The 25,109-nt window shown below is 41.9% G+C and overlaps 1 protein-coding gene across 1 annotated transcript; it reads left to right on the forward strand.

Annotated features, from left to right (window-relative positions):
* The first annotated feature begins 290 nt into the window (after positions 1 to 290).
* Positions 291 to 24,208, forward strand: MARCHF3 (membrane associated ring-CH-type finger 3). Its single transcript, XM_061475633.1, has 4 exons — positions 291 to 505; positions 2,512 to 2,719; positions 18,072 to 18,281; positions 22,950 to 24,208. The coding sequence occupies exons 1-4, from the start codon at positions 333 to 335 to the stop codon at positions 23,106 to 23,108; spliced, it is 750 nt and encodes a 249-aa protein (XP_061331617.1). The 5' UTR covers positions 291 to 332; the 3' UTR covers positions 23,109 to 24,208.
* Positions 24,209 to 25,109: the final 901 nt, after the last annotated feature.

Raw genomic sequence — 25,109 nt, forward strand, 5'->3', positions numbered from 1 at the left:
AATGTGAAGATTGTATATTCCTTTGTAGTATTTGGAGGAGGAAGAGACAAAGAGGTTCAGTCTTTCCATTTATCACTCATAACTTCGGGAGTCAGCAGAGAACAAAAAAAAAAGGAGCACAGAGACCCGGGTTGCTGTTTTTCCACGACATGTAATGCTGTAAGCTTCCCTGTGGCGATTTGGAGGGCTGGGCCAGGGAGGGGACATGTTATATCTCACACCTGGTATCGATCAGTGTAGCAGAGTCGCAGACAGGGAAGGACGTACTCCCTTCCTCTGCCTTACTGCCCTCTACTCTCTCTTTTGTAAATGGGGACCCACTGCCCACCACCATGAGAACGAACTGCAGCAGATACCTGCCAGGAGTCCCACCAGAGCACCTGTACTCTCCAGCACCCACCAGCAAGACCAGAGCCAGCGGCGGTGGCTGCCCGGAACATGTCACACCGGTGTCCACCAAGGATGGGCAGCTGCTCTCTGTCATGCAGACCCTCACCACACAGAGGTATGTGGGGGGTGCCATGAAACCCTTTCCTTCATGGGCTCACACAGGCACTTGAGGGGGAGATGTGGTGATGTGCTTCATGGGGGCTTACCAATGATTGTTCTGCATATATAATTAAATCCTCACCATTACACTTGGTGAAGACTAAGGAAGCAAGCTGTCTAGGGATGCTGCTCTCAAGTGTGCCAGCTGCAGTAATTTGCCCTGATAGATAGTGGAAGGCTCCATCAGGTGCTTGCTGTCATGGGATGCTGTGTTTAGCCTGTGTGATGCTGGCAGCATTTCTGTGGCAAGTTTCCTTCACACTTCCTAAGCCAGTGTGTTTAGCAGATAGACAAGCTATTTCTAGCAGAGTTGCACACACAACTGTTGCTTCTTCAGCCATTGCAAGTGACTGAGAGCGGCTTTCTCTGTCAATTTAGAATGGCAGATTTCAGTGGTAAAATATACACTGAAACTTTACCCTTCGAAAGCCTGCTTTGGGTTGGCTTTGTTTTCATCAGAAGCAAGAAAGAGGATGCTTAAGGGTCTGGCTGTATGCAGACTTGATACTTGGGTCAGAATTAAGTTCCATTTCACTGGTAGGAGGCTGGAAAGACTGCATGGGTCTTAAAGTAGCCCTCGATTTTCACAAAACAACAAATAATACAATTCAGTTCACTGCACTCTTGTGCAGAGTGAAATTAGTAACTGCTGCTGCATGTGTGATGTAACACCTGAAAGGCTGTCTTTTCCCCGTGACTTGTAGCAACTCTTTTAAAACTTGTGCATTTTGACAGCTCAGATGTGTGTGCAGAGTATCAGGCACAACTTCTTACTGTTTTAGCAGGCAGGTTGAAAGGACAGGCTGGCTTCTTTGGACTTTCCTGCAGTTACACCTGAGTGAGGTCTATCTGGGGCATCCTGCAAAGAGCCAGAAGAGGGACAGAGGGAACAGCTGTGTGCCACCATACACTACTTGCTAATGAGGTTTTGTCAGTGCCAGTGATAAAACCTGTTTCTCTGAGGAGATCACCTTATCTGGTGTATGTGGTAGGGAGGGTTGTTTCTAAGATCTCAGTCTCAGCCTTGGCAATCGGGGCTGAGTTGAAGCTGCAGTGAAGTCCATGGCCCAGCAGCGCCGGTGCTTGCAGCCTGCTCCTGCTTTCGTCCTGATGCCCTAAGTCTGAGCACCCTGAGAAGCCATGTGCTGCCTTCCTTTCAGAAAAAATTCCTCTGTAAATTTGAGAATCATCACAGTCCTTATGTTTTCACTGTCAGGAGGAGCACCCATCTCCTTTGAACATTAGCATCCCACCACCAGGAAAGTGGGTGCTTTGGGGGAGGCAGTGAAGGAGAAATAGGCACAGGCAGCAATGAGGGAGAGATGTGTTCGGCACAGTCCTCTTTTTCAGTGCTTCTGAGGCTGCTTGTGAGATGTTCCAAAGAGAGGGAAAACTTCCCCAGGTACACGAGCTTCATGCCTGCAAACACCTGCCCAAACTTGTGTCCCTGCTTTCAGACCACAGCAGTGCAAGTTTTGCTGTTGTTTCAAGTCCAGTAGTCCTTTGCTGTTGATTATTGAAAAAAGTTTACCCTGTAGGTCAGGGGATCATCACTAGCATCAGAGATTGATACCCTGTAGCTCAGAAGAGATGGCACAGGTCATCAGTGGCATAAGAGGGGACCAGCTGAGGCAGGTTTAAAACTTCCGTGATGTATTTAGAGATTTCTTGAAGTGGCTGCACTGCTGCACTGTGAAGAGGTGGAAAATACAAAGGTACAGAAACCCTTGGTCATCTGTCTTTAATGTGACACTCTGATGTTTTTCACTCTCCCTCTCTACTTTCCCCCCACAACAGAAGAGATATTTTAAACAAGAATACTGAAGTGCCAGCAACCATCAGCCAGCAGCTTGGTGTACCAACTGCAGAGCAAAGTTCGCAAGCTGCACATGTGTCCCGATTGTTAATTTGTGACATGCAAAGAGAGAGGGTAGATCACAACAATTTTCCCTCCTCCTTCAGCAGCCCCTTTAATGGCCAGCCGATATGCAGGATCTGCCATGAGGGCAGCAGCCAGGAAGACCTGCTTTCCCCTTGCAAATGTACAGGAACATTGGGGACCATTCACCGCAGCTGCCTGGAGCACTGGCTGACGTCTTCAAACACCAGCTGCTGTGAACTCTGCCACTTCAGGTTTGCAGTGGAGCACAAATACAGACCATTGGTGGAGGTCAGTACTTGGGGCATGTCCCCAAAACCTTACCTTTAATGTGCAAATCATGTTTGTTTCGATACAGGCATCACAAAGTCCTTTGGCCGAAGCCAAAGCAAGCTGTGAGTTTTGGGATTGGCATGATGAGGGCAAGAGGTCAGGGAAAGGGCAGAAATAACAAAGCTCTTATTTTGAAGTGAATCAAATCAAGTGAGAAGAATAGGATCGATGGGTTTGCTTCATTGTAAACTTGAGTGAAGGTGTGGGAAACAGTGTGCAGTGTATTTCTGGTCTACCAGCCAGCTTGGTAGAAGGCAGAAGAGGCAAGTAGTAATTTCTGTGGAATGTGAGACAAGCATCAGTATTAAATATAGGTCAAGATTATATTTTCACCTTGCTTTTGAGGGAGCAGTAACAAATCAAGGAACCTTAGAAAGGTAGTTTCCATGTTAAGCCCGCAAGAAGGAGTAGTTCTTAGTTGGTGTCTGGCATGTTTAGCCATTTGTGATGCCGTTTGTGATAGCCGCAGATGCTCTGTGGCTGCATACGCATAAAGTTTGCCAGGTTTGGTGGTCACTATCTTTACACTCTTGATGACCTTTTGCCTCTCCTATTTTAATTAGAAAAAAAAAACAAAACAAAACAAAACTGTAAAAATAGTGGCTTATATTGCAATTCAAAGCAAATTACAAATAATAACATTTTTCAGAAGTAATGAGAAGCATCTTTTTTTATCAGCTGGTGACACAATCACTTAAATGCGAAGTTTAGGTTCGGGACTGTGTGTCTTTCCTGTGTATCCTCATTGCTCCTGTGAACTGTAGCAAACTGATAGAAGGAGATATGGTATTAAAAATAAGTTTTTATTCACAGATTTTTTTTATTGCTTTTATTCACAGATGAGAGGATACAGGATAAAACTGCTGGGTAGTGGGTCAGAGGCCCACACAGAAAGGGGGTGAGCAGTTCTCACTGAGGATTACCAAAACTGCTTATGCTGGGTTAAGGAATGTGTATTTTGTTTTTATGACACAGTATTTAGCACAAAAGCTGTAATCTAGCCAGAGCAAGCCTAGGCCAGCTATGTTTGCTTGCTTGTTGTTTGGTCCTTCTAGCAGGACTCCAGACTCTGCCGGGAAGCTGGTCCTGGTTTCAGAAATGCTGCTGTTTGTTGAGTATTCTCAGGTAGTTAGGGACTAAGCAAATCTTTGTGGCTGATTCTTTATCACAGTTTGATTTTAGAGTCCAGCTTCTCCAAGCTGTTCCCTTGCAATAGCTGCTCATAGGCTTGCTTTAGAGAGATGGGGCATGATAGTGTTCAGAGCTAATGATCACTGAAGAACTTGAATGCAAAGCTAACCCTGCTGAGGCTGGGCAAGTCTGGTTTCTTGATCATTCCCTGATAAAGTGTGGCTTAGTTTTGACAAAAGAATTAATAAATAGTAGCAACAACAACAACAATAATAACAATAGTAACGATAAAGCTTTTTTTTCTCAGCTGGACTAATAAGAACCAGGTTCAAGAATATTTCTGAAACATAGTACACATTGTTAATTGATGTTTTTCTTTTTATTACCTAATCACGGAATCACAGAATCCTAAGGGTTGGAAGGGACCTCAAAAGATCATCTAGTCCAACCCTCCTGCAAGAGCAGGGTAAGCTAGAGTACATCACACAGGAACTTGTCCAGGCGGGCCTTGAATATCTCCAATGTAGGAGACTCCACAACCCCCCTGGGCAACCCGTTCCAGTGATCTGTCACTCTCACAGTAAAGAAATTTTTCCTGATGTTCACATGGAACCTCCTATGCTCCAGTTTACACCCATTGCCCCTTGTCCTATCACTGGACATCACTGAAAAAAAACCTAGCTCCATCATCCTGACACTCACCCTTTACATATTTGTAAACATTGATGAGGTCACCCCTCAGTCTCCTCCAAGCTAAAGAGTCCCAGCTCCCTCAGCCTCTCCTCATAAGAGAGATGTTCCATTCCCTTAATCATCTTTGTAGCTCTGCGCTGGACTCTTTCAAGCAATTAAATCTTTTCCTGCTTCTTAGCTACTATACCCACAATATTTTAGTACAGTAATCAACTATTATATGCAGTTGCACAAAAAGTCATAAAAGAAAAAGCAGGTCCGTTGTGATCTTACACAAGTATGTTTTCAGTTTAGAAGGGAATTGAGGCTGTACTTTTGAAGTTGAGAGCATCAGAGATAAAGAGTAACTAAGATGACTTGTACACAAGGAGAAAAATTAAGCAGAAGGGCACGAGTCAAAGTTTTTATTTCTGTTAGTATAATTTAAGCTTGCCCTAAAATTTGTATTTATTTAATAGACAGTGCTTTGAAATAAAAAGAACCTCCTGCAAATAATAACAGCAAATATAAAATTTCCCAAAGGATGACAAAAGCAGATGCAAGTTTCCAGATTCCCACATCCTAAAAAGCACTAAGCTTTTAGTGTCCTAAAAGTACTGTCCTATCTGTCTCCCTGCATTACTTAGAGCATTAGGGCATGGAGGGAAGTTTATCATCAGGTATGTTAGGACAATCTTTCACAAGAACCTGCCATAATGTTTGGTCAAATGACAAGCCAGAGCAGCCACCTGCTTTTAACTCCAGCATGTGTGTGTATGTGTGTGGAGTCAGAGTTCTCTTCATTTAGTGAGAGAATTAGTTCTCCAAAGATTCCTATGAACTAGATAATGGAAGTGGTAAGCGGTCCTTTCAGTGGAGGCAATGAGTTTACCACTGCATTTTAGGAGGTCAAGAAGGACTATTGTACTTATAAAGTCATTTGTAAAGTATTGTCTATAGAAGCTGATCCAGTAACTCCTCAGCAGGCCCTATCTCATGTACAGAATACATCTCATCCATTGGTGAGTGACAGGTAGTATAAACATGCTTGAAGCGATCTCAATCATCTTGTCCATCTTTTCTCCTAGAGGTTTTCCATCAGGAAAAGAAACGGTATTTCTGACTATTTGAAGACACACTATTCACTTTCTTAAAGGAAAAAACAAAAAAAAGAAGAGAACACAGTATTATGTTTTGTCCTCATCCCTTTGTTGCATTGGTCACTGCTTCTTAGCAGTTTAGCCATGGGTGTAAAGGAAATCTCAATGGAAAATCAAATTGAGATACTTCACTTGCTTTATATAGAAATGCCACATCTGACTTAATTGCTGCTGGTAGCACCCAGGAGAGGCTGCAGCAGTAGTGGGCTTGAAATGAAGTAAGTGAAATGAAGCAGTAAGTGGCTTGGCTGGTTGTCCAGCCATATTCCTTCCTCCCCTGTATACATTATGATGGAAGCAGCAAAGGATTTTGTGCCGTTCTTCATGATTTGATCGGAACAGGCTAGTGAACCTATCACATTTCACCTGCACTCCTCCTCTTCTACCATGTTGCTACCTTTCCATTAGTTCATGAGGAAATTAAAGCAATAAAAATTTGTTGCAGGATGGCTTTTTGCCTTCTCTTAAGGCATCACCTGTGTTCACACTAAGAATGTGGGCCCATGCACTTGAAAAGGAGATCTTTAGGTCAGACACATGGGGCATATCTACAGCTAAAAAAGGCTGTGTCAGATAATCCTTGAGGTCCCTTCCAACCTGGTATTTGGTGATTCTAGGAATTATGTCCTGCCTCCTGCGTGCATCATGCAAAGGATACAAAAGTGCAAGCAGCTCACCTTTGCTTTCTTTTCCCAACTTATCTTATGCACAGCAGTCTAGTCTTTCCCTGGATCTCTTTTGTGAAAAGAAGCAAAGGAAAAATAGCATTCATTTTGACCTTGATTTTCTCTTTTATCCTTCATGTCTTTTCTCCATCATAAGCTTCTCTCTGGTCAACTGAGTTTCAAACTATGCTCTTCTCAAGGGAGACATTCCTTTATCTGTGCCACAGGACATGTCTTTGTTGTCTGGGGGAGAAACATCTCCTAAGAAATGTACAATCTGCTGACTGATGCCCCAAACCCAACCACAGAGGCAGGAAATGGTAGGGTAGTCTGTCAGGCAGATTAATCCTCTCAACATTGCAGTTGTGAAGTTTCAGGCATTCTTTTTTTTTTAACTCACTCAGATTATTTTCCCCAGAAGAACTGTGTTTCGTGAATCAGGCATTATGGTGATTAACCTCTCCTTCAGCATTCAATGGAAAGTGATTTGTTCATTGCTATCCACCACTTACCTACCTCTTTTGCCTCCTGCTACATTGGGTGGGAGAGCTCTGTGGCTTGTCCTGCCTCAAGTCAAAGAAGCACACACCAGAGCATACACACATTTCACCTCCTCCACAGGTATTTGTCAAAGGCTGGTCAGCCAAAATGAGTGGTCTCCTTTACAGTTCCTTATCTCCATACTGTTGGCCTACGTGCGTCAAATGTGTCCTGTGTGATTTTACAGTTATTCATAAGGACTGCTTTCTGTTGAGCCTTCATAGGCATTTGTAAATGGATGCCCTACAGGTGGGTACAGTGCCCTGCCTGGCTTTCAGCACTTATGCTGCCTTGCTTATGGACTGAGCTAAACAGGAAATCCCTGCTTCTGGTGGGATTTCTGCTGTGAGGTTGGGCTCAAGCTCCTCAGTTCTCCATTGCGACCTAGAACTTGTTATTTCTGAGTCACTTGTAAAGTTATTTATAACAACTGCACTAGAGAGAACGTGATGTATTATAAAGGAGCAAGAGATGAATTGTGATAAAGTATTTTCATACTGAAGATCAATGAGTCTGTTTATCTCCCTTCTGGAGGGCACCTGACAGGCCCTGGCACAGAAAATGGAGACCACCAACATCAATCAGACATAAGCTACTGGAGCATAAGCTCCCTGTATCATCTTTGGAGCTGCCATTTAGAGTCACATATTTGCAGATAACATGTTGCTATTGAGGTACTTGGCAGGCATGAGCAGAGCAAGCCTAACCATTTCACTTGATTTCAGGGCTCCTCCTTCAGGCAAAGGCATTGTTTAGAGACATTCACAGCCCTACAGTCAGTTAAAGCTGTTTGCCAATAATCCAAAAGAGGTTGTCCATTTACACATTACCAGTATATGCACATTCCCCAATGTCCTAAGCCTTGTGATACTACAAAATTCAGTTCAGGAAGAGCAGACAAGGTCTGAACCCACCTCTTCTACTGTAGGCTAAATGCACAGCAGCCCTGTACAGTCTACTGGAAATTAGAGGTGTGCAGGACTTGTGCATGGGCACACAGATTTCTCATTATGAATTTACCTAGGCATGACACACCTCAAGGAAAAGAGCAGCCGCTGCTGAGTAGACCTGCTTCTCTCTCCCATGTCTTGGTGACCACACTGCCAGTGACAGCCTGGCTACATTTGACACAGGGGACCCAAGCTGAAGCAGTAGAAATTCTAGACACCGGAGGAGAGAAAACTCTATAGTATGGTGGTTGGTATGTGTGGAGATATGTTTCCCATGACAAACATGAGAGAATCTCAAAACAAACTGCAAACTGCAGCAGTTTCCGTTAGTCACTTTTATAGACCTTCCACTTGTATATAAGCTGCTTTTTTAATGCAGCCAATCCACAGGAAGAAATGCACTGTAGAAATTTGTGACATTATTCACATAGATGCTTTTGCTATGTTTCAGAGTGAAGATTAGGCAAGCTTTATATGAGTATTATATATCATCTTCATTTCAATTTCCATATTGCATCTATGTTGCTTCCACTTGGCTTAGTACAGAAACAGACACAAAACATGGCAGAGAAAATGTACTTATGTGCAATAAAATACTTAGAAACCGGCCAGCTACAACATAAATATGTATAAGAACATTATGTGACCATATCAGTCACCACTGTATTGCTTGTAGGCTATTTACATGTTTTAAACCAACCAGGATTTGGTATTTATTGGTTCATTTTTTTCAAACAAACAAAAAGAAAGCACCCAATTAACAATATAAAACTCATAAGCAAAACAGCATGACTAGGAATAAAACAAAGCCAGGATAATCATCACAATATTGGGCAGATATTAAATTCCCTTTTTCCCAATCTATTGCTGGGTGTGGAGCTCATGCTGATAAAGAAAAATAAATTCTAACCCCCCTAAAACCTACATCTATGCATGAAGTAGTTAAGGTGAGCTTACATTAGAATTTAAAACTTCCAGAAGTCTTATACTGAAATACTAATTTACTTTTCGCGAGACTTTGAATCATCTGGTTTTATCTGTTGGGATTCTTTCTACTTATTTTTCCTCTCCACTGCTCAGTGAAGCAAGTCATCAGCATTAAATTACTGTAATGAAGAAACACCAGATGGGCTGCACGAAGTTTGTAGAAGGGTCACTCTTAAAGCCGGAGGAAAATGGTGACTCAGGATAGTCACCAACTAGGAAAACTTTCTTGAGTCTAAGTTTGGAGGAAGTGCAGCTGTCAGTACAGCACATTGGGGCTGGGAGCAGATACGTTAAGTATGTACATCCTCCCTCCCTTCCTGAGCCAAAGGGCAAAATAAGAAGGGCAAGGTGATGCAGAAACTTTTGTACCTAGTTGTTTTCAACTGCAAACTACCACCCTGAGGCCCAAGTCACACAGGGAGAATTTGAAGCAGCCATGTAGTTTTCCAGTAGAAGTATGTCTCAGTGAAAGGAAGTATAACAAAAATAAACTCCCCAACACATAAAGTTTTAAAAACATAACCTCTTCAAGACACTTTTACACCTTGAATACCATACTCTACTCATACCTAACAGGGAAAAATCCAGAGACCAGAACAAGCTGTTCTCTCTCCTTTACAGAGAAATTAAATAGTTGTTTTATGTTCATTACAGAAAAGTTTTGCTAAAGTGCTTGACTTTTTCCAAGCAGAAATCTTTCTCATAGTACTGACAGCAAGAACAAAAACAAGACCAAACCACCCGTGGAAAAAAATAAAAAATTTAAAAAATAAAAATAAAGAAGAGCAAAAATTACTTGCCAGTGAACAGGTTGTGCCTTCAGACCATCACCCATCACATCTATAACTGATCTCTTCTAAAAGTAAAGGTCTAGCAATCAAGGGCAAAAAAATGTTGAGGAGAGTTCCCATGAGAAAATAAGTGAGCAGAGAGGAAACAGCTGCTTTGGAAGAGGCCAAATGCTGTTCTTTAAGGACTAGCAAGATAAGACAAGATGCTGTGGGTTTTGTGACTTTTCTTTGGACATCATGATTCTGTAGTACAGTTCTGAAGTGCCAGTTTATTATTTCTGCCCTGCTAGTAGCATTTCCTACCATCAATATGAGCCAAAGTTTGCTTTTTCTAGGAAAAAGCAAGTGCTAAGATGAAAAGTTTTATTGCATCTGACCTTTTAGTTCATTATCTATCATGTCTTTAGTTTCCATATACTTAGGCTTATAGATCAGGACATTTACAGTGTGTAGAAATATGTGTTGCCAATAGCCAATCTGCTTTGCTTTTGATTTGAAATGCAAAATGTGATTTTGTTGATTTTCTTGAATGCATACATTTGTCTGCCTAATTGGGAATACATTCATCCAAAATAGAATGGGAAATATGAAAGACTTACAGGTGAAAGGGAATACTATTTCTCCCACAGTTTCACAAAATCTTTTTTCTTGACACATCTTGAAATCTTTTACCTATTACAAGCATCATCTGAAATACAAACTAAGATAGATAGTAGGAAAACAGAATAGCAGTAAGCCAGACTAATATTAAACAGTATAATACTGTTTCATTTGACCTACAAGAAATTTCATAAGTTTTTATTGTGCAACTTAGCAAACTGTTGGTTTGGTGGTGGTTTTTGTTTTGTTGTGGGTTTTGGGTTTTTTTTTCTTCACTATCAGAGAATCAGTAATCCTGTTTATAGACATTGAAGATGTATAACCTAGAAACTGAATTATACAGTTTCTATACTGACCACTGTACCTGCCACTGTATTATTGCTACTTGGTGAAGCATTGTGTATCAGACTCCTGTTTTTCAGCTGGCAAACTACCCAGGATCTAGATTGCAAATTCAGTTATGGTGTGATAGCAACAGCCAACAGCACTCTTCTTACACACTTAGCTACCACCTAGGGTTGGTTCCTATCTGCACTGTGTTTTTTTATTTTTACAAAACAAACAAAAAGTAAAAGTTTACTATACACCACCACCTTACAATAAATAAGATAATCTTTCCACTTACTAAAATATGCAAATAAAATTAATTTGATATTTCAGAAAGTAGCCTCAGCTCATTCAGACATCCACAATTGAAATATTCCCTGGAACTTAAAATAAGGGCTAAACTTAAATAAAAGCAGACTGAGTTACAAAGAGGCTGTAACATTCGCATAATAAAATTAAAGATCAAATTGTTTGGTTTCTAGCTGTCAGACAGGCAGGACTCTCTTTGGGACCAAAGGAACATGTCTGTGAGCTGTCACCATGGCCTTTCTAAAAGCACCCACTGAAGACAATAATACTGTGCCAGTAACTGAATGGTTGACCTAAGCAGGAAACCCCAAAACTGAAATACAGATTTTTTTTTTCAATTGAAAAGTAACTGTCAAATATTTCTTTTCCTTGGCAAAACATTAACCTAGAAAAGTTTCAAGTTACACCAAATGTTTCATTGCACTGAAAACAAACATACATACCATGCTGGTCTGGAAGACTTTATTTTGAGTTATAGGTAGTTAAGCTTCATTTCAGAAAACTCCACTGGAAAAGGTTAAAAGAAAGTTTTCAAGTTAAGAAGTATTTGAACAAAAATATTCAGATGGTTGATTGGAGTTTTTGAGGGGAGGGTTTTTGGCCAATAAATGGTCAGCCTGGTCTTAGAAAATGGTCCTTCATTCAGGTGAAACACACTAAAAAAACCCAGGCAACACCAGTCTTTCTTTGCCTAAAGCCCAAGGCAAGCTGCTGCCATTGGTCATTGCTGGCATGAAACCAGAGATGACAATAATTTCTAGTTTTGCTTGTGTATAGACAGTTTTCAGCAAGATTCACTGCAGAGCTATCACTGTGAAAAGAACAAAATGAACTGATATGTTTGATGTCTAATAAGATATTTTTAGTTCAAAGGGAAATGTATTTAGGGAAGACAATTCTTTCCTGTCTTTCCCCTCCCCCCCCAGCTTTATTTGCGATAACTATTTAAATACCTTTAACTAAAAAGCAGTGTGATAGATTTTCTTCATTCTGCAGAATCTTCTTTGCTGCTGGTCTAGCCCCAGTAACATTTATGTAAAATCAATTTTCCAAGGAAAATGTAGTGAACTAAAAAGGGCTCCCCGGTAGAAACGGGTTGTAGACTTAGGATCTAGTCTGGAAAACACTATGCATGTACTTAGCATTTGTGTAGCTAGACCCAGGAAGGTGAGTGCTTCCAGGATTTGGCCTTTGGCAATGGTGAAGCAGCTCATACTTGTGGAGGTATTTTACAGCAGTTTTCTGCTGGCAGCTCAGTTTGGTTAGGTTAGATAAATTCCCAGTCTGAGCTCCTCTAGGGTGTTCTGATCCTTAGTTGCTGCTTGTTATGATGATTTCCTTCCCAAAATGTCAGACTTTACTTTGCTGGCATGTCTTATGCATGCCTCTGCCTGTCCATCCCTTCAGATGAGCAGCTCTTCAGTCTTCAGTTATGTTTTCTTGGGCAGGATGAATAAACCTGTTAAAAAGAAACTGAGCCCATTTGCTCATTGCAGGAGTCTGAAGTTTCAGATTAGCTGACAATGTCAAACAAACATCTCTGTATGTTTGTACTGGAGGGGATTTTAGACAGTTTCACAGAACTGGTTTCATGTGCAGTGTAAAACATAAGGTAAAATTTTGGAAGCCAATAGTAGGCTCACAGACCAAAAGTCTCCATAGGACTGTTATAAACTCACATTAAATTTCCGAGCACCAGGGTGTGCATTCAGTTGAAGAAGGTGTGGAGATCCTCTGATGAAGATCAAGAGCTCAGTCTAATCCTTCTAGGGCAGGTAATAATTTAAATTCAGCTCTGCTTTGTGAAGTAGAATTATAGATCCATAGAATCAACTAGGCTGGAAAAGACCTCAAAGGTCAAAAAGCCCAACCATTTCCTTGGGCCTGCCATGTCTACCACTATACTATGTCGCTAAGGGCCTCATCTACACGGTTTTTGACCACTTCCAGGGATGGTGATTCCACCACTGCCCTGGGCAGCCTGTTCCAATGCCTGAGCACCTTCTCTTAGAAGAAATTTTTCCTAACATCCAATCTAAACCTGCCCTAGTGCAGCTTGGGGCTGTTTCCTCTTGTCTTATCGCTTGTTACCTGGGAGAAGAGACCAACTCCCACCTCACTACAGCCTCCTTCAGGTAGTTGTAGAGATCAGTAAGGTCCCCTATGAGTCTTTTCTTCACCAGAGCTGGATTGTATGAAAGCTGGGAAATTTTTTGATTCTTAATCTAAATGTATTTATGGCCAACTGTTACCCTTTTGTTCTTAAGCCAACATTGTGCATTCGGGAGAATGCACAACACTGTGTTCAGCCTCACAATGTTAGCTGTTCTTAAGCCAACACTGTGTTTGGGAGACTTGTTTTTCGTCCAGTCCATGAGACCCATGGTGTCTAAAGCTTGAGAAGGAAACTGAACTCCTATTCCTATGTTTCCCATTTTTGACATCAGCATTTCTGCTCCCTCTCCCCTGGTCTCTGAATAAGAGCAGTGTAGTCCTTGTCCCATTATGTCCCAAAGTATTGCTGTTTCCAGAGGTGAACTGTCCTCACAAATGAAATTCTGTGTTTCGTCTCTCTCCTATAAAGGATTCCTACTTTAAAGAGTTTATGAACTCAAGTAGCACTTCTCCTTTACTGATGCCCCCTTCAGTTCTCCCTTCTTTTGCCCAGCCCCAAGATGCATTTAGAGTGTGACTTTGCTGCAATAACTAGATTTTTTTAAGTCACCTCTAGTGGTGTGGGCTGTTTTCCTTACACCCCTTCTGTTTTCCAGTTAAAGCAGTCCTGTCTGAGTGCAGTAGATCACCAGCATGTCTCAACAAAGCTTTTGCCACTGCCTGCAGGCTTAGGCATACATCTGCTGGGTAAAGAGATATGTGGCTGAGGATGCTGTCCTGCCCCAACTGGTGGCTGTGGCTGCCCTTTTGCAGAGTGCCCAGTCTAGGTTATTTCAGAAGCACCGGCCCTGTTTAGCAGAATGTGGCTGAGCACAGACCTCTTGTGCTGGAGCAACGTGCATGGACCGTGCAACCATCACAGCACCCACTGCCAAAGTGATGGCATGGACAGTGGGGGGAGCAGACAAGGGTTTGGAGGGTGTTTGCATCTGAGCAGACCCCATTTGCTGTGTGTCACTGTGAGGGATGAGGTAGGACCTCACATTTCTCCAAGGGGCTGGATTCTCCAGGGTTTCTTCGTTTGTGTCAGTTATGAGCCAGGGTTGTGCATCAGGTGCTGTGCTTACCTGTTATTGAATTTGGGCTTGCTGCTATTACTAATGTCAATTCATGTTGTATTACTCTGGGTCTCCACCTGCGTATCAGGAACTGGAATCACTGTTCACTTTAAGATTTCACTCAATAAAATAGTGCTTTGCCAGGCAAGCTAGCATTTTACTTCAAACATAACCCTTCTTATGACTTTTTTTTTCCCAAAAAATGGAAATTATTACTGTAAGAGTCTCAATTTATGGCAGAAATAATTGAGTGCATTGACACATTTTAATAGAACAGATTTCAGAGTGTCGTAGTGCAGATATGACAGTTGCATCTGGCCTTAGATCTCCTTCTTTGCCCTCCTGTACTGCCACACTAATTAATCAGCTCAACACTTTGTTGAGACCATTGTGTGGGTTTCAGTTTCAGGAAAGGATTTGCTGACTTGCCTTTTTAGCTTCAAAGTAACTTGGCAGTGCACATTTCCAAAAGAAAAGACTGAAACCCAGAATCTAAACAGAAGTACTTCAACAGATAAATACGTGCTGCAACTGAAATCCATACAGCCACCTGAATTACTTACTCATTGCTTTTGACTTCAACCTCAGAACTAGCTTTTAAGGTTAGACTGTAGAATTGCGGGAGAGGAGTTATTATTGTATAATACTGCTCTTGTCTGTCCCAGCCTCGTCTAATATTCGAATTTTTTCTATTTGATTCTTTGTTCATATGGGTCAGATAAGACATAAGGAGTGCAGGCAGCCTGTAAGCAGCCTCACACCATTTTTTGCCCGCCCAAAATTTCAATCACATTAGGTGGCACACCATAAAATGCTGTCTTAATTCAAGTGCATGTCTTGTGTATCATGAAAGCCACAGGGCAGAGATGACGACACATGCCTTTATGTGTGTGCTTCTTCACATGCATGTATTCTTGCTGATCTTCTTTCTCACTCTGATCAATAAAAAGTATTTCATGTACTAGCTGAACTGCATGGAGGACGAAAGAATCAAAACAGGCTGTGATTTGAGGATGCAGCCTCCGCTAAATGGACTCTGAAAGGTTTCATTGTATTCTTCACTGCTCAGTTACAGGAGGGGCAGTCGCCATAGCACTGACATAAGGAGATGTTGGCATTTTAAGGTCTACCCTAAGAAAGTGGTAAACACCTGCAGTTCCCATTGAGATCACTAGTGCAGCTGCTCAGCAATTCTCTTGTGGGTCACAGTTTATAAAGAAATACTTTTCAAAAAACATCATCATAGTCACCTTTAAAAGCAGAATCTTTACCACCAGATGCTTTCAGTTCTTTTCATTTTCTTGGCAATTTCAGATTACAGGGATTCCTGGCAATTGCAAAGGTGAGAGTTGAAATCAGTCCTATCTAGCAGCAACAAAATAAAACCTGGAACTGTTATGGACACATTCCTTTGGAGTATTTTTAAGTAAATGAAATAAAAGCTCCAAGGAAAGTGGTGTGAGCATCTCACAAAGAACTATAGCTTTCTCTATGAAGTTGGTCAGATGTAAACATATGTCCCCTTACGTTGCACAAGCTCTATCTGCAGCGTCTTCCTGTTCCCTCCTCCACACTGATGTGGTGGGTAGGTGAGCGAGTGGCTGTGTGGTGCTTAGCTGCAGGATGGGGTGAACCTACCACACATGGTATTCTGGTGTCTTAAATAATCTTGAGCTTAAGACACTGTTTGGAAAGTGAAAAAACAACATTAAGCCTCCCTCTTTGATTAGCATCTTCCCTTACAACTTCTTGTTTATAGTAGTACATAGCAGTTATAAAGTACTTCCCCCATCCTTCGAATTTTAAAAGTATTCAGATTAATAAAAGACTGTATCCTGCAAAAAATGTTTATGAATGTATTTTTGTGTTCTCTTAAATTCCCGAGTCAAACATGAAAATAGATCTTAGGCTGCTGAGTTACTGTGTTGTAATTAAACCGCACAAAAAATCCCATTAAGTAGATAATTTATTATTTCCATCTGAGAAGATGGTAAGGCTGAGGCAAACTTGTCTACTGTTTGTGCCTTTCTGCTAGTGTCAAATTAGCTCCTGGCTGGACTTAATTTCTTGACTGTTGTTACACCCCATATGACAATGGAGAGATAAATGCTGCTGTCACGGTGTGTATAAAGCAGGAAAAGATGAAACAGGGTAGAATACCTAGATGAGGAATATTCATTATCTTGCACAACACTCTTTAGCCTTATTCTCTCATCAAACCTCCTGAGTCCTGCTGTTCCTCTTGGAAATTGCTGTAGCACAAGAAGAAAAAACCTCAAGGTGACTGGGAATAAAGGGCATTAACTGATGAAGGGATGAAGTTTTAACCTTAGTTTCATGAACCTAAGGAGGCTGGATTTCTACTGCCACATATAATGCGCTGTGAGTAATGAGGGGCCAAACAGTTTAAGGATACATGAGCCTTATCCCCATCTGCTGGCACAGAGCTGCAGCAGCTTTGGTTTCTTGTACTGGTCACAGATAATGCCATAGCTCCCTGTTGGAGCATGACTTCCCTTGCCTTCAGCATAGCCTTACTCTCGGAGCAAGAGCCTGGGAGGGACATGATAGACTGGGAATCGATAGCTTGTCTTGCACCCAGCTCTGGCTGCACAGGCAGCTGGGGTTATGGTAGCTCCTTCCACCTCTGCTGGCTGTTCCCAGCTTTGACTCCTGCTTAGATCAGGGGCTCTGGGGTACAAACAGTCCTGTGCAGTACATAACGTGTTTGCCCTTGGTGGCTAGGGTAACATGTACAGCTCCCAGGCTGGTTAGGGTCCCCAGTAAGAAATATTTTCTATCCTTGGTAGCACCGTGTACATGCTCAAAGAATTAAAAATTGTTGCAGAGCGCTTCTGACCAAAGCCTGCAGCTTACATTAGCAAAAAATTGCAGGGCTTGGTAGTCTTCCTATTCAAAGATTGACTTGAGTGATGAGGTTTCCTTATTAAAAGGTCTTAGTGTACTGGTGTAGGCTGAACTTCTTTCACCTCTGCCATCTAAAATCCTGTTTATAGAAGCATGGGCATGTGGGCTTGATAGCTGTTCAATCAGCCTTCACTTCAGCAGTTGATTATCAGGCACTCTGTTTTCATAGAATGATAGAATAATCAAGAGTGAGAAAGGGCCTTAAGAACATCTAGTTCCAATTCCCCTGCCATGCTCAGGGACACCTCACACCTCTGTCCAACCTGGCCTTGAACACTGCCAGGGATGGGGCAGTTAGCACTTCTTTGGGCAACCTGTTCCAATGCCTCACCACCCTCACAGCAAAGAACTTCTTCCTCACATCTAACCTGAACTTCCCCTGTTTAACTTTAAACCCATTACCCCTTGTACTATCATTCCAGTCGCTGATGAAGAGTCCCTCTCTGGCACCCTTGTAGGCCCCCTTCAGATACTGGAAGGCTGCCATGAGGTCTCCATGCAAGGTTTTCCTCTTAATATATGTAACGTTGTGTGCATTCAAGTGCTTGCACATATCTGAAAGCAAGTTGAAAATGGCTTTGCTGGTATTACAAGCAGAATGTAAAAAAAAAAAAAGAAAGAAAAAGGAATACCAACCAAACCCCAACTTAAAATACCATGGCCAAACACTTTCTGCGCTCTTCTTGAGAAGAGTGTGATTCCTTCCACATTCAGGGAGCTCCTCAAACAGCTGAGCAGACAAATGCCAGGGGCTGCGCTATGCAAAACACTCTCCCTTATCAAGGCAGCTCTAACTACAGTTGAATAAACAATGCAGTAGGTATATGTGCACATCAGCAGGCAGAGAGGTGAGAAAGTTCAGGTATGACCTCTCTAGGGACAGCCAAAGCCGTGTCCTGCATGTGGTCCATGTTCCCTCCTCAGAGTAACAGATCTGCATTTTGTAAGCGAGCTGCTTGACTCTTGTAAAACATCCTCCCTGTGCTGACGCTTGCTTTATCTGCATTTTGCCTGCAGTGGCTGAGGAATCCAGGCCCCCAGCACGAGAAACGGACTCTCTTTGGAGACTTGCTGTGCTTCTTTTTTATCACTCCACTGGCGAGCATCTCTGGCTGGTTGTGTCTGCGAGGAGCAGTGAACCATCTGCACTTTAGTAGCAGATTAGAAGCCGTTGGCCTTATTGCACTTACTGTCGCACTCTTCACTATTTACCTGTTTTGGACTCTAGTAAGTATTAGTTTTCTCTTTAACTCATAGGAATAAGGGAAAGAACAAACCAGAAAATTAACGATGGAGTGCTGAAGAGCATGTGCACCACTGCACAAAGCTTTGCGTATATATGCCTTCTGCACTGATAAATTTAATTTACATCTGCAAGAAACCTCTGGGTTTCACCCCAAGTTCTCTGGAAATCCAGAAAGACAGTTTGGTTTTGGGTCAGTCATTCCCAAATCCCAAACACCAGAGGAGGTAGCAAGAGGGAGACAACATGGAGTTCCAAGACACATGCTATGGGAGGGAGTTACATCAAAGATAATGTGCAATAGGTGAAGGCACAGTGGACAAAATAGCTTTAGATGAACAACGTGGAAGCTGGAGGATTCAGATTTTATTTTAATCCAACATTCGGCTAATTTAACTATTCAAAAGCCTTGCATGTGGGTGCACCCCATGCTTTCCTCATTACTTGTGCTTGCGTTGCTATGGGAAGTCCATAGCAGAACACACCTTACACCCAAGTCTGTAGAAATACAGCTGCCTTTGCAGCTGTCACTTGCATGCTGACCCATCCTAAAAGCCACTTGATTTGTGTCAAATTGTTAAACTGAGATCAGTTCCTGGCCCCAGTGCACCAAGGAACACTTGGCTTGGCATTAATGAAGCAAACCCAGAGGACAGCTGCCAAAACAAGTGTTCATCAAGTTGTGGTCTAGCAGTTCACTGAAAATCCCAGGTTACTGTTGAGTTTGACATTCTACGCCTTTAGCTCTCGGGCAAGGAGAACAGAACAGCAGATGCAGGGAGCATTCATGTGCAAGGCTGTGCTGCTGTGAGAGGAAAAACCCATATGAGCCTGTGCTGCCATGATGGGGGGAAGACCACCTTGCCCATGGTGCCAGCACAGCAACTGACCCTGCAGGGCAGCTCTCATGCACACTGTGTATGGCCACATGCTGTATAGCTGAACCCATCCAGCAGTTTTTGATCAGTGTAAGCTGCTGAGGAGGTGACATTAATAGAGGTAAAAACACAGTAAGAAACATGAGCCCACAGTAAGCTTGCAAAAGGAGAGATGTTGAGGGTAAAAAACATAAAACCTCCATGCTACGTAACAGCTATCTCCAAGAAAGCTCTGAAAGGTAGCATCTCATTTACTTCGTTTGTAACAGTGACACCCTGTTTCATCCATAGAAGACCACAAGTGAATCTTAGTGGCACACAATAGTAGGGAAAGCTGACAATTTTCCCTCGGCCTCCTTGCAGTTTCTCTTTGTGTTGTTTCTGCTTCCATTTTCTGCGAAGCAGCACCAGCAGCACTCCCCTTTGACGGGACAGCCATTCACTCCAGTAGTGAAGCAGCACTTGTACTTCCAGCAGCACTGTCAGTCAGGTGTTCAAGCAAAGCTTTTTCAAACCTCCTTCGTGTATGACTGTCTTAGAACCCCAAATGCTGCCCGATTTATGTAAGATACATAATTCACAAGCACCAGAATGGCTGGAAGTTAGAAAGGAGAGCCTGGCCAAGAAGTTGGATTTAATTACCCATGACACATGGACATACCTGACCCTGCTCATTAAGACTTCTGCAGCATCTCAAGTGTAGTCCCCAACATCATCTGTTGTATTTACATCATAAGTGGCAAAATCCCTTCTATTCACTTTCTAAGTCTTACCTCTTCAGAAGCATACAGAGAAATGTGTTATAGGAGCTGGAGAATATGGCGATAGTGAGCCTGATGTAAACGTATTCCTTGGTTAATTTAATTGAAATATTGTATCTTTAATGTGCACTGAATTGTGGAAGATGCAAATCCATTCTGATCTATTATTCAGACCAGCAGGAGGTGGATGGGCTAATGAAGCACTGTGTTCACCAGGAAAGGGCAAGGTAGGATGCCTTTCAGTGCACAGCAACCCTCTGGTTCAGCATGGGGTTAACTGAGTGGGCAGATGGGGATGGAGCTGGGGCTGTCTTCACAGTAAGAAGGTGCCCTCATTGCCCTAACAGCATTAATACTCAGAAGAGTTTGGAGCAGATTTAAGTATATCTGCAGATTAAGTCAACAGACTTGAGTGACAGTGTTTACACACATTCTCGGAGGGCAGATTTGCAATATCAAGGTAGAGACTTCAAGCAACTACTTAACATCCCCTACATGAGGGAGACTTGTCCGCTCTGCTCAACAGCTGAGACCCATCAGTGAACACAGGAAAGTCCCAGCTTGCATTTGCACAGGGGATGCATCTCCTCCGCTTGCCCCATAACAAGGAATGGGGCCACACACAGAAGCTAGCCCCATGAAATGCTTCAGCAGCACCTGCCCTTTAATTTTTGGAAATAGGGGAATCCTGCACTGCTTGCTTAGTTATTGCTGTGCAGGGTGTATATTGAGAGCTGTGGGGCAAATTACACAGAATATGAGGCAAAAGTTGGCATATAGATTATTTACATACCATAATTACCTGAATGAGCAGTGAATGGGAGAGATTCTATTTTTAGCATCCAATAAGCTGTTTTATCCACTCCCCTTAAACAGCCACCCTCTCCATACAATGCTGCTGCTTTTTCTCTGAGTTTATTCACTGTACCTGATAACACATACCCCCAGACAACCCAACCTACTCCCAAGAAGAAAGCTTCAGACATAAAACAGAGATTGCTATTTAAACTGAGAATTCAGGGCCACACTCTGCTTTCTCGCTCACAAAGAATCTTGACTCCTTTAAGATGAAGTAGCATGTTGCAGTACAAGATTTGCCCTATAGCTTCCAGTGTAACGTAACTGCTGGTTTAAAACAGGCCAACCTGAATTAATTCAGGGTAAGTTAGAAAGACACTGCTTGCTATCCTGTTGAAGAGGTCAACAAATAGTGTGCCAAGGACCAGTGTAAATCTGGCCTTTGCTCAGCATCTCAAGTTTTGCATCCAGTGTAACAGCTTAGGGTGAGTAACATTGGCTCTGCTGAAATTCAGTAGCTGACATCACTTGGAAACTGCCTCCAGGCAAGAACCCATTGTAAACAAGCTGTCAAACTTAACTAGATTATCCTGTGAAAATGCCTTAAACAAATGAGGAGTTAAAGCACAGCTTAAACATGCAGCCCTTCCTCAAAGAACTCACATGATGCTAAACTGTAGCTCACTCCTCTGAAGCAGTCACTGCATTTTGCAAAGTATTTATCTTTCCAGGTGTCCAGTCATTTCCGCTCCCTCCCCCTCCTTGTCCCCATGGCTCCTGCTGATAACTGCAGTGCTTTTTAAAGAGAGATTTCTCATGTTCATTCATATAATGATGTTCCACAGAAATGAAGGTGTAGACTGCTTTGCCTTCTGGGACAGCAGAGGAGATTGAAAGATGGGGAATCGACCTGTTGGAAAAGCTGTCTTTCTGCAACTGTGTAGTCAACAAAAGCTCTATCAGTTTCCCTCATTAACCAGCAGACAGCTGAATAAAGATCTAATAAAAGCCAAGTCTTTTTTTTTTTTTTTTGTCCCTAGTAGGATTTTATAGAAAGGTAAATAATTTACTTAGTTAAAAACACCTTTTTGCAAGGAGGAAAGGGTTTTGAAGGATACAATCATAGGCACGTATATTGCGTAATCTCCCTCTATACCTCACCGGCATCCATCCTATCACTGCTGTAAGGGCAGGAAAGCAAGCAGCACACAGAGCCACTTCTCTGCAAGCAGTCAGCAGCATCTTCCACCCAGCCGTGCAAACCAAGCATGTTACCCTCCAGCCTTCATGGCACCCTCTGCATAGCACAGACATACAGAAGTGGCTCAGGTGCATAAAAATCAGTGACAAATGATCAGCTGCATATGAAGACAGAACAGCTAACAAGGTTCTTCCTGTGATCACTGCATGGGTCCCTCCTGCTCACAGCTAAGAACACAGTAATTGTCACATAAAAGGTCCCAAGGCAGTTTACAGGGTTGTCATTTGTTTGTTTTTTTTTTAACTGCACATCTTCTTAAACATAATTCTCACTACACTCAGCTGTCACTAAAATAAGCAGTAAGCTATTTAAAAAAAAATATAGGGCCAAGTTATCTTGTATTAGTCATTTCTCTTCCACTACTAGCAGAATTATATTAAGGTTGAAATCTGTTCACTATTAACAATAAAAACAACAACAAAAAAAAAAGACTAAACTGAGCTGATGGCTCACACTCACCCTGTTGCATCTGTGCAATCTTAATGTGATGCATCTAGCAATAAAGCATTAAAGGGTAGAACCTGTAATATGACCCTGTCACTGTTTACACACAGTTTAGCTACTGGCAAGCCTTCACCATCCAGACAGCTACACTGTCAGTTTAACAACTTGCAGCACTATAGGACCCCAAAATCTTTCTCATTCCAAGTAGCTGCCAGGAATTCTAGTTCTCGGGAAAGACAGTCTTGTCTGATTTTTCATGTTATAAAGGAAGAAGAGGGAAGCAACAGCAGAAAGTAGGGCACCGACAGCTTTTCTTCTCTGCTGTAGCAACTTGAGGAACAAGCCATCTACCTGATAGGTCCCATCTTTGCCTGCTACTTTTTGCTCATTTTTATCCCACCCAACTAGGCTGCTTTTTGTTCCACTTCAAGGCATTTCCCCCAAACCCCAAGTGATTCCTTGGATGACAACTTTGACTCTAAAGAAAGAGCATCTCTGTTCTCTCCTCAGGTATCCTTTAGGTATCACTGTAAGTTATACAGTGAATGGCGTCGGACCAATCAACGTGTGATACTCGTACTGCCGAATTCTGCCAACATTCCCTCCAACCGGCAGTCTCCACTGGGCCTGCAGTCCGTCAAGAGGAACTCAAAGGAGACAATAGTTTGATTTGGGCAGTTATGCATAGGGACCATGCACTAAAAATATATCCATCAAACTCACTGGCATCAAGCACTGTCCAGAACACTTAAGTGTGCTACTTCGATTTACCAGCTCTTCACAGAGGAATAAGTCACTGTTTGTTTGAATTCAAATCATGGATGCTACAATCACATGATTTTTGCTAAGCTGCCAAACTTGCTTTATTAGCAGATACTGTGTGGTATTGTACAAACTTGTGTTAATAATTACATCATGATGCAAACTTTTTTATTGTTTAAAATATTAAACTGTGGTAATTATCAATGAAAAACAGGTTTAAGAGGTGTTCTGTCTTTATCATTTCCTGTTCCTACAGTATTATTTAGGTAGATCAACAGTAACCACTGCTGGTTTTAGTTTTCTAAAGCACAGCAATGGCACTCGCCTAGTTGATTTTATTTGAAGATCCTTTAGGCCAATATTCTGGATTATTAAAACTTTTGTGTTATAAGTTCCACAAATTGGCATATTATTTAGAAGCTACAAAGTGATCAGAAAATGATCTGCTGTTTCTTATTTGGCAGGGAAAGAAAATTCTAGGTAACAAATTTAGCATGTGCAAAAGAAAGAAATGACACAAATTGCAGTAATCTTCCAACTCAAGTACTTTAGTACTTAACACTCGGAAAAAAATAATTGCACTTTTTCCACTTAGAAGCAACAAATTGGGCAACTCATTCTGCACTGAAACACACATTTTGCTCCTGCAAATTCAAACTTAGCTGGTTTTCTCTGCATTTACACCAAGCTGCATTTAACTCTAATTGTAAGACTTACTTTTGTAAAGAAAGGTCTGCATACATAATAAATGAGGTCATTTGACGTATTTTGGGAAGTGCATAGAAATTAGCACTATTTTAAAGCTGCAGAGTTCTCAGCTTGGCACATAGATATGAGTATATGTAAGCCTTGGCCTCTTGTTGCAACACTCAGACTAAAGCACTTTCTTAAAAAGAATGTAATAGCCTGCCTATGGTGACCAATCTGAATTTGCAGCGTAAAGACTAGACTCTGCTCCTAGGTGGCATTAACTGTTTCCTGCTGGTTTTACTCCCAATTCATTCAGCAATTCTGCACTCTGATAAGACACACACACTTAGGTGGGGGGTTGGTCATGTTTGGCAGCAAATACCTGTTTCTCTTCCAGAGGAAACTATAGAGGATTCTTAAGACCTCAATACCACAAACTCTGATGGCCTAAATCCTGTCGCACTTTTTCCTTAAACCTGCTTTGCAAATGCAAATAACTGTCTGGATAGAAGACTGAACATTCACATAAGCAGAGAGTTCCAGGTTAAAAGTAAGCCTGCTAGCTAGGGGCATAAAAATAAAGCAAGTCTAGCTGGGTCAGGACACAGACAGTTCTTTAATTCCTACACATTTGCTTTAGGTAAGTATTCTTCAAAATTATGGTACTACTTTTGCTTCCTTGGGAGCAAGTTGGCCCATGAAAGAAGTGTTATTCCTAAGTACTGTTCTTGATCTTAAATTAGGATGATACAGAATTAAGTAGCAACTAAGAAAACAATTATTTAAATCAAGCTGCAAGGTACACAGATCAGCACAACGACTTGGTCATGCCTGCCTGTGTTATTTCAAGTATCACTTTTTTGTTTAAAGATAGCTTATTTATTCTGAAGAATGTATACTGAAGCCAACAGAGAGAAAGCATGGTCTAATTTAGTACATACTTCACTACTCCAGTTTCTCAGCTTTGTGTACAAGTACAGCAAAAAGACAAAGTCATCACTAGGAATAGTCTCCCATGCATTTACTTTTTTGGGGGTATGATGGGAGAGTGGGAGAAAAAAAAATCCAAAAATTATCCAGTCATACATTTATCATTTTGCATTAAAGCCATGGAAGAAAACATACTTCATATTCTTTCTTGTTTTTCCTAGAACATAACAGGAAGGTAGGTGATATTAATCCTTATTCCTATTTCTGTTCTGAACTAAAGACTTGCAG

The sequence above is a fragment of the Pezoporus flaviventris genome, unplaced genomic scaffold (assembly GCF_033815535.1).
Source record: "Pezoporus flaviventris isolate CSIRO_AGI_PZ_B2104156 unplaced genomic scaffold, CSIRO_AGI_Pfla_v1 ptg000086l, whole genome shotgun sequence".
Taxonomy (NCBI): domain Eukaryota; kingdom Metazoa; phylum Chordata; class Aves; order Psittaciformes; family Psittacidae; genus Pezoporus; species Pezoporus flaviventris.

Excerpts from the sequence above, each read along its gene's own strand:
- MARCHF3 (XM_061475633.1), top strand. The coding sequence starts at position 333 with ATGAGAACGAACTGCAGCAGATACCTGCCAGGAGTCCCACCAGAGCAC. Across the intron at positions 506-2,511 it reads CAGACCCTCACCACACAGAG|CAGCCCCTTTAATGGCCAGC; the intron begins GTATGTGGGGGG and ends CTCCTCCTTCAG. Across the intron at positions 18,282-22,949 it reads TTTACCTGTTTTGGACTCTA|GTATCCTTTAGGTATCACTG; the intron begins GTAAGTATTAGT and ends TTCTCTCCTCAG.